The 15,299-nt window shown below is 40.7% G+C and overlaps 3 protein-coding genes across 3 annotated transcripts; 2 read left to right on the top strand and 1 right to left on the bottom strand.

Moving 5' to 3' along the window:
• Window positions 1-12: 12 nt before the first annotated feature.
• On the bottom strand, window positions 13-1,832 carry LOC138197924 (methyltransferase-like 26 B). Its single transcript, XM_069148968.1, has 7 exons — window positions 1,640-1,832; window positions 1,344-1,546; window positions 1,047-1,209; window positions 863-922; window positions 663-730; window positions 322-400; window positions 13-234 (listed from the first exon to the last, which is right to left on the bottom strand). The coding sequence occupies exons 2-7, from the start codon at window positions 1,541-1,543 to the stop codon at window positions 187-189; spliced, it is 618 nt and encodes a 205-aa protein (XP_069005069.1). The 5' UTR covers window positions 1,544-1,546; window positions 1,640-1,832; the 3' UTR covers window positions 13-186.
• A 940-nt stretch (window positions 1,833-2,772) lies between these two features.
• Window positions 2,773-6,662, top strand: mrpl12 (mitochondrial ribosomal protein L12). Its single transcript, XM_069148962.1, has 5 exons — window positions 2,773-2,969; window positions 4,621-4,819; window positions 4,931-5,002; window positions 5,272-5,409; window positions 6,001-6,662. The coding sequence occupies exons 1-5, from the start codon at window positions 2,911-2,913 to the stop codon at window positions 6,115-6,117; spliced, it is 585 nt and encodes a 194-aa protein (XP_069005063.1). The 5' UTR covers window positions 2,773-2,910; the 3' UTR covers window positions 6,118-6,662.
• A 3,821-nt stretch (window positions 6,663-10,483) lies between these two features.
• slc25a10a (solute carrier family 25 member 10a) lies at window positions 10,484-14,943 on the top strand. The gene is made up of 11 exons (XM_069148509.1): window positions 10,484-10,612; window positions 11,171-11,290; window positions 11,376-11,490; window positions 11,580-11,628; window positions 12,080-12,121; window positions 12,229-12,272; window positions 12,463-12,533; window positions 13,543-13,635; window positions 13,724-13,801; window positions 13,973-14,029; window positions 14,186-14,943. The coding sequence occupies exons 1-11, from the start codon at window positions 10,523-10,525 to the stop codon at window positions 14,285-14,287; spliced, it is 861 nt and encodes a 286-aa protein (XP_069004610.1). The 5' UTR covers window positions 10,484-10,522; the 3' UTR covers window positions 14,288-14,943.
• The last annotated feature ends 356 nt before the right edge of the window (window positions 14,944-15,299 follow it).

Here is a 15,299-nt window from a genome sequence, read left to right as displayed (position 1 = left end):
CGTTTGTGACGCGAAAACCTTTATTCATGTAAAGGTCCACATCACATTCATACATATTTCTGTGTAAATCAGAGGGGCTGAAATGATCTTCTACGAGTATGAAGGTCATACCTTTACAGCGACGATTGACATGAATTTGAAATTCTACATGGGTACGTGAGGTTTTCAAATCTCCTTTTGGCTTCTTCAAAGTTTTCTGAAGATGAGGCATTTGTAGAATTCTTCCATCTCGATCTGGAAATGAAACATTACAGGTATAAAAGGAATGTCGTCGGTTGTAGTTAATTTCTGTACCTTTCAGTGTTGCAGTGTGTGACTCACCATCCTCTCCATACGCAGCCCGTTCCCATAGGCCAGCTGTCTGAGCACATCAACATCTGGAAGACCCCACTCTGGATTCCTGTGTATCACAATTTAACATTGCTCACTTTATATACACCCCACCAGCAGAGCCAGACAAAAGGCGCCTGTTGTTATGTAGCAGCTCGGCTGGTTGATTTCGGGATAGCCTTTTTAAATTTAGTATCACACTTCAAAATAATGTGAAATAAACTTGTTACTCATAACGTTAAGCTGTGTTTGGCTCTAAACACGAATGCAGTAAAAAAAATATCAGAAATATTGATTGTATTGTGTGATATTAACTGTTGATGCCCTCTCACGTTTTCCGAAGCTCTTCATCCAGGTGTTCATTACAACTTGGTGTAATGATGCCGTTCACAGCATACACCTGGAAACATTTCAGATTTTGAAAGGTGTCCGTTTTTAAAGTCTGTTGTATCATGTTTTTGTACTTCATGCTTGTGTGACGACACCATAGACTTTATAAAAAATATATCTTGAATGTCCTGCTAGCACGCACCCCATATGTCATCAAAAGGCCATTTTGTTTGAGGATCTGACCGGCTCCACCGAAAACACCCTGGAGAGATTGCAGACACACGGTGTTATTTAGCAAATTCTGCATTTTATGACCCCGGAGTGTCTCGATCACTCGAGCAATTTAGCTCGACACCCTTGGATATTTTGGAGGTGACGAGGCCTACCTGTGCTGTTTTAAAGGAGCTGTACTGCAGTAGGTTAATGGCAATAATGACGTCACAGGAGCTGCGAGGAAGACCTGCCCACTTCTCCCACGGTTCGCTGGCATCCAGGTGGACAGGGTGCAGCACAGTCTTTGCATGGGTTGCAGCAATGTACGCCTTGATACTGTAAACAAGGTGTGTCGACTGAATTTCACGTTTTCTATTTAAAATTCTCAGATTCCCACAAGTGACATCCTGTATCGTTCATTTGAGCTGCGTTCACAGATTCTGAATGAGTCGGACGCACAGGACACAAACCTTTCCCGAGACTCCTCCTTGATGTCTGACGGCTGCCAGGTGACAAAGGGCATCTTCTGGGCGAAGCGTACGACATGCTGCCCGGTCCCAGAGCCCAGCTCCAGGGCAAACAACTGCCTGTGTGACTCTTCCTCCAACACATCCTCAAGCACTGAACAGAGACTTTCCCAGTTCCTCTCGGCCTGAGGAGACAGCAGCATGTTCTGGAAGGAGGAGAGTAACAATCATGTCACCCCATCTTCAAGAATCACTTAAATCTGCGCAGTGGTTTTTCTCTCCCAGCCGATCCTACTTACCTTCGCTTGTGCTGGGCGACAGAGACTTGTTGGGAAATAGCATATTGTTGGAGAATGGATGTGGTGGGTGACTGTGACAGCAGATGGATGCACAGATTACCTGGTTAAGAGGATTCCCTCTGTGCTCCTTCCAAGTGTCCAGCACTGGTACAGCACAGGTGACACACGCACACACACACACACACAGAAGTCACCTATCAAACAAAAAAAAATGTGTCGAAATATTACTGGGCACCTAATGCCACATAAAGTTCATAATGAAGTCCACAATAATGACAGAAATACTAATCAACATGATTGTAAAATGTGATATTATATTGCATGAGATTACAGTAATATATGGATAGCTGATATTTGATTTTGCATTATTGGTAAAAAAGAAAAAAAAAAGAATAAAACTACAAACATCTTGTTTCTTGAAAACACTCAATCACAAGTTTAATTAGCTAATAAGGAAAAATGGGTCATTTTCTACTGTGTCCTGTAATATTCCTGTGTCACGGGGAAACATCAAACTTAGCCGCATCGCCTTGGATGTACTATATACTATATACTATATACTAATAATAATGAATCTTCGGTCACGCCACACTGGATATTTTGGATGACTTTTTTTTTTTTATTTATTTTTTTTATCACTTTTTGGAGTATGACCTTTTTCTGAATTGACATGCAAGTTATTTCTCACCGTGAGTGAAAAAAGTGAAGAAAAAAAAGAAAAAGGCTCTTCGACATTTTTTTGTTTAGGGTGCGAGCCATTTGGCCACGCCCACTCACGACTCCCACTAAAATACGACATTTTTCGCCGGGAGAGACGCGTGTACCAACTTTCATGAGTTTTGGAATATGATAAAGCCTCCAAAAATGCAGTTGTTTTACGCAGAATAATAATAATAATAATAATAATAATGCAAAATAATAATTCCTTGAAGAGCAATAAGGCTTTCGCACGGGCTCGTGCTCAAAACCCTATATATATTTTGTAAGTTTTATTTATATATTCTGTGTGTTTCTTTCCTTCTTTTTTGTGTGTTTTTATTTTTTTTTAAGTTATCTTTCCAACGTATGTATTTGTACTGTCCCTCACGGGCCTCCGTTAGGTTTCCTAACAGTTCACGCGGTGCATTGTGGGTAGGTCAGCTGCAGAGAGGACGCCATGTGCTTTTAAGAGACAGAGGGACGGGAAGGAGACCTGGCTGCGACAAACTCGGTGTGTTTTGTGTTTTTTTTAAGAGGGACGCCGGGACAAACCTTTCCAGTTACCGTCCACCATGTACTGCACCAGTCGCTGCCTCCGCACCGCGCTGCGGGTCGCGGCGGGGACTCGCCGGTACGTAAACGCGCGCAGTCGGGTCAACGTTACACCGGAGCCGGTGGTTCCCTCCGAGCCGGGACGTCTCGGGTGTGTTCAAGGGCAGACGGCCGCCGACCGCTGCCGGTTATCGAGGGTGTAAAAATGATCCTTTAGACCGGCTGTATAATCCAGGTGTAGCAGCTGTTTTTTTGCCGTTTGCAGGTATTTCTTCTGACGACTTGAGGTCAAAACAGGAACTGGAAATTCGTGCAGGTCAAATAGACGCGAGCCTTTTCGTCTCTTTTGTCTGATCCTGCAGCGCTGCACACCGAGCAAAGCTTTTGGGTGCAAATATGTCCTCCAGCTAAATTGTTAAAAAAAAAAAAAAAAAAAAAAGCAACCACATGTAAGTGGAGCAGTCACACGTGACAGTAATAAGCTGGTTTCTTCACATTGTATTCAATCCTGGTGTACAAGGGCTGAGGGGGTCACTGAGGTGGTTAGCAATTTAGGACAACTGGAAACACATCATATTATTATTTTATTTTTTTTTGAATTTTTTTCTTGTTATATTCGCTTTAACCAACAGTTAGTACTGCACGGGCTGCTAATACGAGTCTTTAATTAACTGATCGATTTAGGGATCTACAACACATTTGGTGGTCAGATGTTGAACAAGGAAGTCTGAACTAAAAGCAAGGTGCACCACATGTGCACTGTAAATCTCTTGTCTAGCTGCTGGTCATTGTTTTAGAAAGCACCATTAAAAAAAAAACCCGTCAAAACAGAGCAGCAGAAGAAAATGTGATCAAGTAAAGACACACTGATGCCAGCTGTGAAAATATAACTACACTGTATATATATATATATATATATCTGGGTTCACAGTGGTGTCCTGTAGCCTGCCCTCTGACGACCTCAGTTAAAGGTGCAATATGGAAGATTTAAGTCCCGTCTTGTAATACCGCTTCGTACAATAAGAGAGGCGATCGTGAGTCACTGTAGTCTCCAGACAGTCTGTCATCGGCACCGTTCAGAGTCTCTTGAAGTTTGCGTATTCTTTTCTTGCTGTTAGTTAGTCGTTGGCTTTCTCTGTTTGTTAACTGATTCGTGTAAAGTTGGATTGTACGGACAGTGGATCGTCAGAGACGACGGAGATCGGCCCTGGAGTTTACCTTTTATAACCCGCTTATATCCATTTTTTTTAATATTTTTTTTTTAAGAAAGACCAGAGTAGCAAGAAAACAACCCCAGGCAAAACCACACATCAATTATATTTTGAATGATCTGTGACGAGTTTGCGTTGTCGTTCGATGCACTGCGGCGGTCAGTCCACCCGGCTGAAGGCCGACTTGGACGCTACAGCGACTCACTGTTGCCTCTTGAGGTGCGAGGTGGTATTACGAGACTGGACGGGTCGGGGATAGTTGAAATGCACTTATCGTAAGTCGCTTTGGATAAAAGCGTCCGCCAAATGAAATGTAATGTAATGGATAGCTGGTTAGCACGTAAACGGCAGACGACACGACACATAGACGTCTTTTGACTTAGTGTCAACTATTTCTTCGCATCCTGTCGATCATTCGAGTTCATTTTTGTTTGGTTTAAACTGGAAATCGTACACGTTGCACTTTGAATGCCCAGAAACCAATTTTTTTTTTTTTTTTGTTCTTTTCCAATTTTCCAGGCAACAGCTGCAGCGGCAGACGCCGGCCGTGTGTGCCCTCAGACTACTTAAAACCAGTTCAGCCACCCACTCAGATGCCATCGCCGCCCCTGCTCTGGACGGAGCGCCCAAACGGTATTCTCCCAAAATCCAACAGCTTGTCGGCGACATAGCCAGCCTCACCTTGTTAGAGGTGTCGGACCTCAATGAGCTCCTCAAGGTTTGCGTCCTTAAATCCTGAATCTAATCCACCGCACGTCTCGTCAGATAGACGTTTGTGATCCAGGCGTTCTGTTATGTTGACTGATATTCTTGTTCTTCCGAATCACAGAAAACTCTGAATATCCAGGATGTTGGAATGATGCCTATGGGGACGATGGCCGCATCAGCGCTACCTGCTCAGGTACAAATGCTTTTGCTCACTGAAAAGGAACTTCTGAAGACAATATAACTGGAGCATCTTCTAATATAACATCATCTGCTACAGCACCACCACAGACCACAACCGTATAAACCCAGTTTCTGCATATTCCATCACTGCAGCTTTCACCGGTGTTTTACCTCACGAATGTCAAAGTGTTGTTCAGGCCCACCTCACGAGTAGCAGCGAGTTGTCATCGCGGCTGTCGTGGATCTATGTGCGCGACTCAATTTGCTGGTCTTTGTTCCTAGGACGCAGAGGAAGAAGAGGCTCCCGTAAAGAAAGAGAAGACTCACTTCACAGTCAAATTGACAGAGTCAAAGGCAGCTGACAAAGTAAAGCTTATAAAGGAAGTGAAGAACTGCATCCAAGGCTTGAATCTGGTGCAGGTAGGTGTGATCATTAGAGACGTTTAAAGGTACCCTGTGGAGCTTTAGACCAGTGGCAACTTTGCTGAATGACAGTTGGTGGTGGTCACATGACAGCAGAAATGCAGGGTTTTTTTTTTTACACTAGCAGCACGTTATAGGGCATCTGTCAACTTCAAAATATTACTAAAATAAAAAGAAATTAGAACCCCAAACTGTTGGCTTTGTATGCAGTATTGCACACTGTTGTGTGTGTGTGTGTGTATATATATATATATATATATATATATATATATATATATGCACTGAACCATTCTACTGTTGCTCTTGATGTTTTTTGTGCTGCTTCATAGTTGAGTCACTGTGATTTAGAAGATTACACCAGGTTTCATTGTTTTTATACGAGTGTAACATGGTGTTAATTATGGCTGCCACACTGAATCTAAAGCATCACAGTCTATAATAGGAAAAAGATTTGAGATTCAGCAGAGTCACTGAAGCTATTATTGGCAGTAGTTCAAGTGCAGGCAAGTGCAAGACCGCTTCAAGTGTAAACACAGTTTTGGTAACCTCATTACATCTTTCTTTTTGTCTCTGTCCCTCCTAAACCAGTCTAAGAAACTAGTGGAGTCTCTGCCACAGGAAATCCGGGCCAACGTATCTAAAGAAGAGGCGGAGAAACTTAAAGCAGCCCTGGAGGCAGCAGGCGGCACCGTGGTGTTGGAGTAGATCCATGCGCTCACACGCCCCACCTGTTCTCCACCATTTTGCTGCTCATGCACTTCGTCCGTCATTCTGCATTTTTTTTTTTTTTTTTTTTGGTTTTGTTTTTTTTACACAACAAAGAGGGAGCATCCCAAGAGAAGAGAGAAGGAAACAAAGAAATGCCTTCTGACAATAATACCGTCTCCTAGCAGCGTCAGGCGGGGCGGTCCGACTCGGACTGAACTTTCCAGGCACGCAGCCTGCACAAACGGCTGCCCCGCTGTTTGCTCGTTCATTTGTTTGCTCGTGTGTTTGTCCGATACTGGTGTAGCAAACAAGCTGCAGAAATACTGACCTGAGTGCCAAGTATGTCAGTTGGTAATGCCGAGTGTATGTTCAACCTTTAACAGAAGGAAAACATGCGCTGTAGGAGCGCAGTGACCAGGCAGATACCGATTACATTTGCCGAGGAACACCAGATACTGTATCTTGTTCGGAGGATGGCAGGGCTGAGTCCTTATATTGCTCATAGAATTGTTCAAAATGTGATTAAACTTGAAATATCCATATTTCCCCCTTCTACGTGTTCTTCTTTATCTTGCGGGTGATTTAATGAAATATTTTGGATAAACAAAGTTTAAAACTTGATAAGAGTCTCATAGAAGGCTTCATTTAATGTGTGTGTGTGTTGCTTTAAACATATAATGCTGTACTGAGACTGAAAAACTGCAGTATATTGTAACATAAGGAAGATGCGAATAATTTTGCCTCGTAGATGATGTCGTGCTGTACTGCTGCGCCCCATAGAGGTCCTGTTGTCTCTGGAGGACGGTGGTTTCATGAACCCCTTTTTGTTTCTGGGTAAACTTTTGAAATGTGTTTTAATTATGCCGATTTATTGTTGACATGAACAGCAATTTTTACTGTCCTGGAAGAGAGGAAAGCAAACTCCAAATATAACCTGAGACGATAGTTTTAAAAACATGCAATACACTTTAATACTAATTTGCAGGTAACCAATGTTTATCTCAAACCTCCCAAATATTCATGTGAAGCTAGTTCGGATCATGTTTTAAAGACTGGATGGCTCTACATTAAGCTCCAATGGTTTGACCAGCTGGTCCTCTTGAGGTCGAATACCCCCTGAAATATAAATATATCGCCTGGCAAAAAACTACAATCGGAGACGAGAGGTTATAAGCTACAACTGAGAGAGTCATTTAACAGCTGGCCTGGCACCTGCTTGTTGGAAAAACACAGGTTTTTATTGTTAAAAGTGTCCCAACGAAGCCACAGTACCAGAATCCTGAAGCTGAAGCCGCTGAATAGGTATCGGCTGCAATTTATTTGGTTTATTTACACCCATGTTTAATGTGTTGTCACAATGTCCTCGTGTGACGGAAAGGCCCTCTGGTCATCAATAGAAAGAACAAAATGAATGTACACCCAGGGTGACTGTAAACACCTCAAATTCCTGTCTCACAACTTGCACCTTTATCCTTTGGATTTGTACACGTCCAATAGTTCTGATACATCCAGTGAAGCTCCGCCCATCTTTAACTAAACCAGAAGTCTGACAAGGCCAGCCTTTATGTTGGGTAATTGAACATGTTGCATGATTCATGTTCAGTGTGATATAGAATTGGTACAGATAGATTTGATGCCTCTAAGTGGTCACTCTTTGTAGATTGCCACCAGGTGGTGCTTGTAGTCTATTTTCAGGGCTGTTTTTAACTTGTTTAAAAAAAAAAAAAAAAAAAAAAAATGCCTTGAAAAGACAAAAATGAGGTTGAAATGATCAAATCCTTCATCTCTTCAAAATATGTCAAGACCTGGATCCTTTTTGTGGTATCTCATCCGGATGAGTTTATCAGTACGACGTTTTAATTTTTTAAAGTAGTACATGGGTTTTAAATATACATCAATTGTACCAGGATGGGCAGATGGACCTGCATTCATTGACAATGGTGCAATTACCTTACCTTTGGTACCACACAATGTCCCCATAGCGCTTTTCAGAAGATTACATCAGAGTAAAACAGCATCCACTGAAATAATCCGGATATTAAGAGTCCTAATGTGTATATATCCTATACTGTATCTATTGTGCTTTGATAAATTGGCATTTTTAATTTATGTTTTGTCATGTGTAATGTAAATATTAACCTCAACCTGACCCTGAGGATCTTACCGAAGCCAAAAAAAAAAAAAGTACACTTTTAGTTAGAGGTTGTAAAAATGTTAGAAGATCACTAAAGGCAGCAGGCAGCTTCGAGCTCCCCTCTGGCTCCACTGCAGGTTTTTACATAAAGTGTAAGAAAAAGAGTATAATGGATATATAGGAGCAAAGAGGAAATTACATAAAGCAGCCCATTTCAGTCAACTCCCTCAAGAGACAGTGAGAGCTGAAACCAAGAAAAATTTCAGGTGGACGGTGGATTGTTTTCCTCTTTGAGAGTGTATTTAAGTGTTTGGTCAAAAACTATCCAATCAGGAAGGTAGGTTGCCCAGAAAAAAAACATCAATGGAGAATAGTGCATACATTTGCTTGGCCCTCAAGGACATTAAGTTTGGATATTGACATAACAAAACATAACATGAACTGCAAGATTGAAAATGGAAATTGTAATTAAAAAGTAATCACTTGAAAAATGGTCAACAAAAGTGTGTTTTGGCATATTAGCAAAATGGCACAAAAATGCAAATGGGAGAAAAAAGTATGGAAGAGCATAAATGGAAAAGCTCAAAATTAGTTGTAAAAAGAACAAAATGTAGCCAAGCTTAAACCAGTCTTTGATCGCCACAAAGTTCAATTATTAGACTGAATTAGATTAATATTTGTCCTCTTCCTCTAAATGTTGCTTTGTTAACCGTGTGCAAATAAGGGCACTGAACTCAGTGGGGATTTGCTCTGAGCATGAACACCAGGGGGCGTGTGGACATTAACCATCGGAGGAAACGTAAACTCACCACCAACCATAATGTTGGTTGGTTGGTATTGAACATTTGTTCAATATAAACACAGTATGGAAGATCTGTGAAATGAGAATCAAGTAGAACTGACTGTGGTGGATTCTTATCATTTGCATACTCATTTTAATGTACCTTTAAAGAAGTGGATTTATGTGCCTTGGAATAATGTGAAATATCTGATAGGATTGTTAAATGTAAATTTTTCTACACTCATGTGCCAGTTTATTGGGTACACCTGGCTGAAACTAAAGTAACAGACCTGCGATAAAACCGAAAAAATCAACCTGCAGCTGATTCAACTTTATAGTCGTTTCGGAGCCTGCAGTTTGTGGTGATGTTGAATTTTATTTTTTACACTGACAGGTGTTTCTGTTATTTTGACCAGTCCATTTATATCAATGGCATTATGCCAAATAACAGAAACACCACGCTGTATGTTTAGATACAGTTCAACAGCAACACGAACTATCTCCTTCAAACTAATCATACACTCACCTCCCCGAAACAGACCAAACAAAAACTCTATATTGCAGGACTGCATCAGTTAAAGCCCAGTGTCCCTAATAAACTGGTACCTCCAAGTACTTTATTTCTTGAACTAATGAGAGGAAATGGTCCTACAGACCAACTTCTGAATACTATCATTAGCTGTCCTTACTTGTGTCTGCCTGTGCCAGATCCTGCGTATCTTGAAGTGTTTGCTCATGTACTGCCTCTGCTCTGACTCGCAGCAGGTGTCCAGTTACTGTTTCTGTTTCTGCCATGAGTCCCCTCCCTCTCTGAATCAGCACACACTGCAGGCCACCAGGCTGCCCATTCATACCACTGCTGCGCGACTCATTTCAAATCATGTCACCCTTACAAACCGTAGCAAACACTTGGGCTTTACAGGCTTCGAGAAAATTATCATTATAATCTATAAACAGCGGTACATGCTGTGGATACGTGTCCTTAATGTTAAGAGTGTTGACCTTTTGACCCCTTTGTGTGACCCTGACTCTGAATGTTGTAGCCTGATGTCTATTCTTGACAAATATCTGTGAACTTTGAGACCTTTCACTTGTTTTAGGGGAATCCTGGGATGCCGGCATTCCACAGTCACAAAACTAATGCAGCAGTCAAGCTGACTTACTATTTTTATATTAGTCACGTACACTTCCTCCCACAAACCAGCTGCACCCCCTCTCTTGGCACAGAAACATGCAGTGAGTACGGAGGCACATTTGTCAGGACAAGCTCAGCCACATGGTTTCCCTGAGTGTCCCGGTCTTAGTAAGAAACAAATAAATAAATCAAAAACATGTAGATTTGACATGAAGGTCACTTCTTTATTTTTTTTTATTTTTTTTTTTACACCAGCAGCGTTGAGAGAAGATGAGAAGAGTGCTTTCGGACAAAGTTTTCCCAGCAGCCTTTGAGAAGCCTTTATTCTTTCGGAGTTTGTTTCACTGACAACATGCACGAGAGTCGCGTTTCTCGTTGGTACTTTGGTGGAATCTCCTCCAGCGCAGCAGCCTGTTTTACACACCCACTGGATTTAATCAAGGTAAAAGATAAAGCCACTCCATATTAAATGAATTAAACACATTTATAACACATTTTGTGTAACACATTTTTTCCATTTAGAGGTTAAGAATTTGATCCAGGTAAACCTCAGTGATCTGTCTGGGGTTCGTGCCTCTGGATTGTTGTGTGGAAAATGCTACTAAAACTGTATTCCTGAAGGGTTTGTTATCTTCTTTTCCTGGAGAAACCAACATTTGGAATATCTTGCATTGGCAATCATTCAGCTTCATTATGATAATTATTAGGCTTGTTTGGACGCTTTAAAGTACGTGAAATGATCTTTAGCACATGTTTGTTGGCTCAGTTTTCTGTCTTGCAGCCATTATGCAGTTATTCAATAGATTTTCTTTGATTCAGTATGCTCATTGCACTCAGTCCGCACATCATCTCAGGTGAGCTTTCATTTTAGACTCATTTTTGAACCAGTATTGTTTTCTTGATGCACTCTGGCCCCTGTTGATGCCCTCTGTCTCTCTACACATGTGCCGATAGCTCTCACTCCAAAGTGTGACTGACCCTCTTTGCTGGTGATTTGCAGGTGCACTTACAAACGCAGCAGGAAGTGAGGGTGAGGATGATCGGGATGACTATTAACGTAGTGCGGAGAGACGGTTATCTGGGTCTCTACAGTGGCCTCAGCGCTTCCCTCTGCCGGCAGGTGGATAAATACTTACACATTAAAACATGTACTCACTTAACATGTTGCACTTTTCCTGATTTATTTTTGTCTCTGTCTTACCCAGATGACATATTCCCTCTCACGGTTTGCCATTTATGAGACGGTCAGGGACAAGATGAAAAGAAAAAACAAAGGTTTCATGCCTTTCTATCAGAAAGTCCTGCTGGGTGCCTTCGGAGGTGAGTGGGATGGTGTTACACATCTAGGCAGTATGTTATATTCTAGTCTTAAACTGTTGTTTCATTATGTATTGTGTTTTCTTTAACAGGGTTTACAGGAGGTTTCATTGGGACTCCAGCTGACCTGGTGAATGTCCGGTGAGTTTAGAGGATAGATTGATTAATATCACAAAGGAAATTGTCCTGTGCATTATTACAACCTGTTCTAATGTGTTTTAGTTGGTAGGAGTCACAACTTACAGTTTCACTTTTATAAGGTTTTACAAAGCAGTGCTATCATTGTACTGCATGTTTCTGTGAAAGCCTAAATCTACTGTTTGTTCATCACAGAGACAATAAAAATAATTACAAAAAAAGTGATATAACCCTGCTGAAAATGTTTATGCCAACCACATTTTGCTTCCAAGTTGTTCTGCAATTTGAAATTTAGGAACGGCTCAGAGTCTCACGAACAAACCGAAGCATAAAACAGCTATAACTTTTTGCGTGTACCATTCCAATTTGAATGGCCAATTTTCATTGAATATATATAATTGCTGTGAGGGTTACTCGTCCTATCAGGGATCTTTTCAATCTCTCATCTATGCAGAATGCAGAATGATGTCAAGTTGCCGGCAGAGCTCAGAAGAAAGTAAGTGCAGGTGAAAACGGGAACACATCCTGTGTAATAATTACCCACCATTACAGCTCTTTTCATGCCAATAGTCACATTGTGAAATGTGTGTTTCTTTCTCCCAGTTATGCTCATGTACTTGATGGACTATTTCGTGTTTGGAAGGAAGGTAAGATTCATAAAAGCTATTTTTTTTTATTACTCGTCATCAAAGCTGACATGTGTTCCCTTTATTGCGTTTCATCACAAAAGGAAATATTATAAGGCAAAAGATCATTTTTAAAAGCTGCTTCAAGCTTCAAGTTCATTTGCCTTTTTATTCGTTTATAAAGTTCTCTATTCTGAAATTTCCTTTCAAGAGGGGATGAGGAAACTGTTCTCTGGTACGACAATGGCTTCTACCAGAGGTGCACTGGTCTCTGTCGGACAGGTAAAGTTCTGCCCTACAAAGCAAGAGGACTGTTACTGTAGAAGCAGTGAAATTGAGAAAAAGGTGTTGAAAGTTTTCAGGTCGGATGGCAAACTTTAAAGCATTGAGGAAGGTTGTATGTTTTTATTTGTATGTTTCCTTTTTAAGAAGATTATTTTACCCTCCAAAAATAATTACCATAAAATCCACAAAACATTTACAAAATGTAAATACTTCCCCGGATAATCTTCAGATAAGGCTAAGAGAAACTGTGGCATATACTAACAAACTGATCTATCAGCTTTCACTTTATAATTTGTTTGACACATATACTTTAGTTTCTTGTTTACAGCCCATAAAAAAACAACCAAGTGTCTGTTTTTGTCTAAATATCGGAGTACTATTAATATTTGTATTAAATTAATATAATACATTAATTTAATACTTTTGAATTTGCGATTCACGATTAGCGTAACCACCAAACTCCATGGAATTTAACTTTTTTCTTTCCATCCATATCATTTACCTGTAGCCAACACATGTTCAGTTCATTAGAAAGGACACTTTCCAACTACAGAAAACAACTAGGAAAAACAAATAATTAAACCTAGCTGTGGTTTTCACTGAGGCTAGTCCTGCTTATCTCAATAACTAGCAGCTGATAGCCTATGGACTGAGCTGTATGTAAAGATATGTGTACTCTATATATATGTATATTTTTATATGCAGTTTCTAGCCTCATAAATACAGCATATACAACCGCCTATATCAACATTATTTTGGGGTTTCTAGGTCTGTTTTGTAGTTACTTCAAATTTGAAAAAGCCATTTTATAGGACATTACATTTCTATGGAATAATATTTTTCCATAAACAGAAGCAGGAATCAGAAAGTCAAAGGTTCTAAATCTATTTTGAGCAGCTGCATCATTTCTTTATTTTGCCTGTAGGGCAGCATTTTTAATTTACAGTTGCGGCACATGGTGATTCGGTACTATTGAGCAGCATGTGTGTATTTTATGCCCCTACAGCTTTCCTGTTATGATCAGTCCAAACAGTTGGTTCTGACCAGTGGTTACCTAACTGACAACATCCTCACTCACTTCCTGGCCAGTGTGTTTGCAGTAAGTGTCTCATCTCACTGTATATAAAAAACCCCCAAAAAACACCCCATTGTCTAAGATAAACGTTCTTTTTTTCTTCGCTACGCAGGGTGGCTGCGCCACGATCCTGTGCCAACCACTCGACGTTGTCAAAACAAGATTAATGAACTCAAAAGTGGATTATGGGGTGAGTGTTTTGTACAAGACATGCTGTCATGTGATTCGTCTAACTGGTTCTGCCTTGCTAGGCAGGAGGAAGACTCTCTGGGTTTTCCTTCATCACTCTGACATTGTATGTTTTATCCAGTGCCTGAATAAGCTTGGTGTGTCTCCTGTGTTTTTTGTCTCCTTGTTGCAGAGTGTGTTTCACTGTCTAACAGAGACAGCAAAGCTGGGCCCGAAGGCATTCTACAAGGTGGATGTCCCCTTTACCAATTACACCACAAAGACATGTTTTACCCTGCTTCTTCCGATCAAATACACGACTCCTTAACCATCTTTGATGTAACTGTTACTGTATTTCAAACCTCTTAAGACTTTCCTCTGAAATAATGATATGATTTGTCTCCAGGGTCTTGTTCCTGCAGCTATCCGCCTCATCCCTCACACAGTCCTCACCTTCACACTCCTTGAGCAGCTGAGGCAGCATTTTGGTGTGGTGGTCATCGCTTGAGAGTGTCGTAGGAAAGTCATCCTTCAAGGGAGCCCGTGACTATAGTGATCCTCCATGTTGGACATCTTGATCATGATACTGTTTTTCAAACTTCACGGGGTCCAGTGGAACCAACAGAGGATGACACGTCTGTCTGAGAAAATCCCTTTTCATGTTGCACTTCCCTTTATAACACAAAAAGGAAGTGACTGATGCATTAACACTCAAAGATCCACATATGGCAGTGGAATCAAGTGAACTGTAAAGTGTATTTTTTTTTTCTGTCTCTCAAAGCTTTGTAAGCAAAGGCAACTTAAATTATTCACATTCATCATCGTCTCACATTACCTGTCATGAACTGTGCAGGTATGTGACCTAAATATTGTTGGCAAAAAGGAAGGTAAACAAACTTGTGACTGAAGTGCTTTTAAAATGAGAATTGTCTTATTAATAAAATAATAATAACATCAAATGATGCACCATGCCAAGTCCTGCACCAAGCCATTAAACATCTTTTTACAAGGCTTTCTTTGCCCTCTGGGGGACAGTGTTACACTGAAAAATAGTGCACCTGTGTTTGTACGTAACGTGTATTTGTAGTGATGCTGAATTCAAACTTATGTGTGCACAAACTATATATTTTTATATTGTAGAAAGGGTCATTTCTACATTTTAAGTAAAGCCATAATATGTTTTATGTCCCTTTCTGAAACATATAGTGTGAATAAAATGCTGCACCTTACAGCAAAGAATAGGAGACTGATTCAATTAAGACAGCATTCATCCTTTACCTGCCTGTGAGCCACAGTTTTGTAAATATTTTCTCTCTTTAATACTCAGTCTCAGTCTCTTTTAAACAGGAATACCTGACCTGATTGGTTCAGCCAGAGCAAGACCGAACAAAACACGACCGTTGCCTTTATGAGGACAATCTGCAGCTTTTGAAACCAGAGGGCTTGTGGATTTATGAAGATACAATGTTTTATTTCTCGGATGCTGAGAAAATAGTTGTGTCTTGGTTCGGCGGCTGTAT

The sequence above is a fragment of the Embiotoca jacksoni genome, unplaced genomic scaffold (assembly GCF_022577435.1).
Source record: "Embiotoca jacksoni isolate LCO1_2020_lvr unplaced genomic scaffold, fEmbJac1.0.p SCAF_15, whole genome shotgun sequence".
In the NCBI taxonomy this organism is placed as follows: Eukaryota; Metazoa; Chordata; class Actinopteri; family Embiotocidae; genus Embiotoca; species Embiotoca jacksoni.
This window is presented reverse-complemented; position numbering and strand designations above follow the sequence as displayed.

Coding starts and splice junctions, on each gene's coding strand:
- mrpl12 (XM_069148962.1), top strand. CDS start 2,911: ATGTACTGCACCAGTCGCTGCCTCCGCACCGCGCTGCGGGTCGCGGCG. Junction 2,970..4,620: donor GTCGCGGCGGGGACTCGCCG/GTACGTAAACGC, acceptor CCAATTTTCCAG/GCAACAGCTGCAGCGGCAGA. Junction 4,820..4,930: donor ACCTCAATGAGCTCCTCAAG/GTTTGCGTCCTT, acceptor TCCGAATCACAG/AAAACTCTGAATATCCAGGA.
- LOC138197924 (XM_069148968.1), bottom strand. CDS start 1,543: ATGCTGCTGTCTCCTCAGGCCGAGAGGAACTGGGAAAGTCTCTGTTCA. Junction 1,210..1,343: donor AAGGAGGAGTCTCGGGAAAG/GTTTGTGTCCTG, acceptor CCTTGTTTACAG/TATCAAGGCGTACATTGCTG. Junction 401..662: donor GATGAAGAGCTTCGGAAAAC/GTGAGAGGGCAT, acceptor TGTGATACACAG/GAATCCAGAGTGGGGTCTTC.
- slc25a10a (XM_069148509.1), top strand. CDS start 10,523: ATGCACGAGAGTCGCGTTTCTCGTTGGTACTTTGGTGGAATCTCCTCC. Junction 12,122..12,228: donor CCGGCAGAGCTCAGAAGAAA/GTAAGTGCAGGT, acceptor TCTTTCTCCCAG/TTATGCTCATGTACTTGATG. Junction 13,636..13,723: donor TCCTGGCCAGTGTGTTTGCA/GTAAGTGTCTCA, acceptor TTCGCTACGCAG/GGTGGCTGCGCCACGATCCT.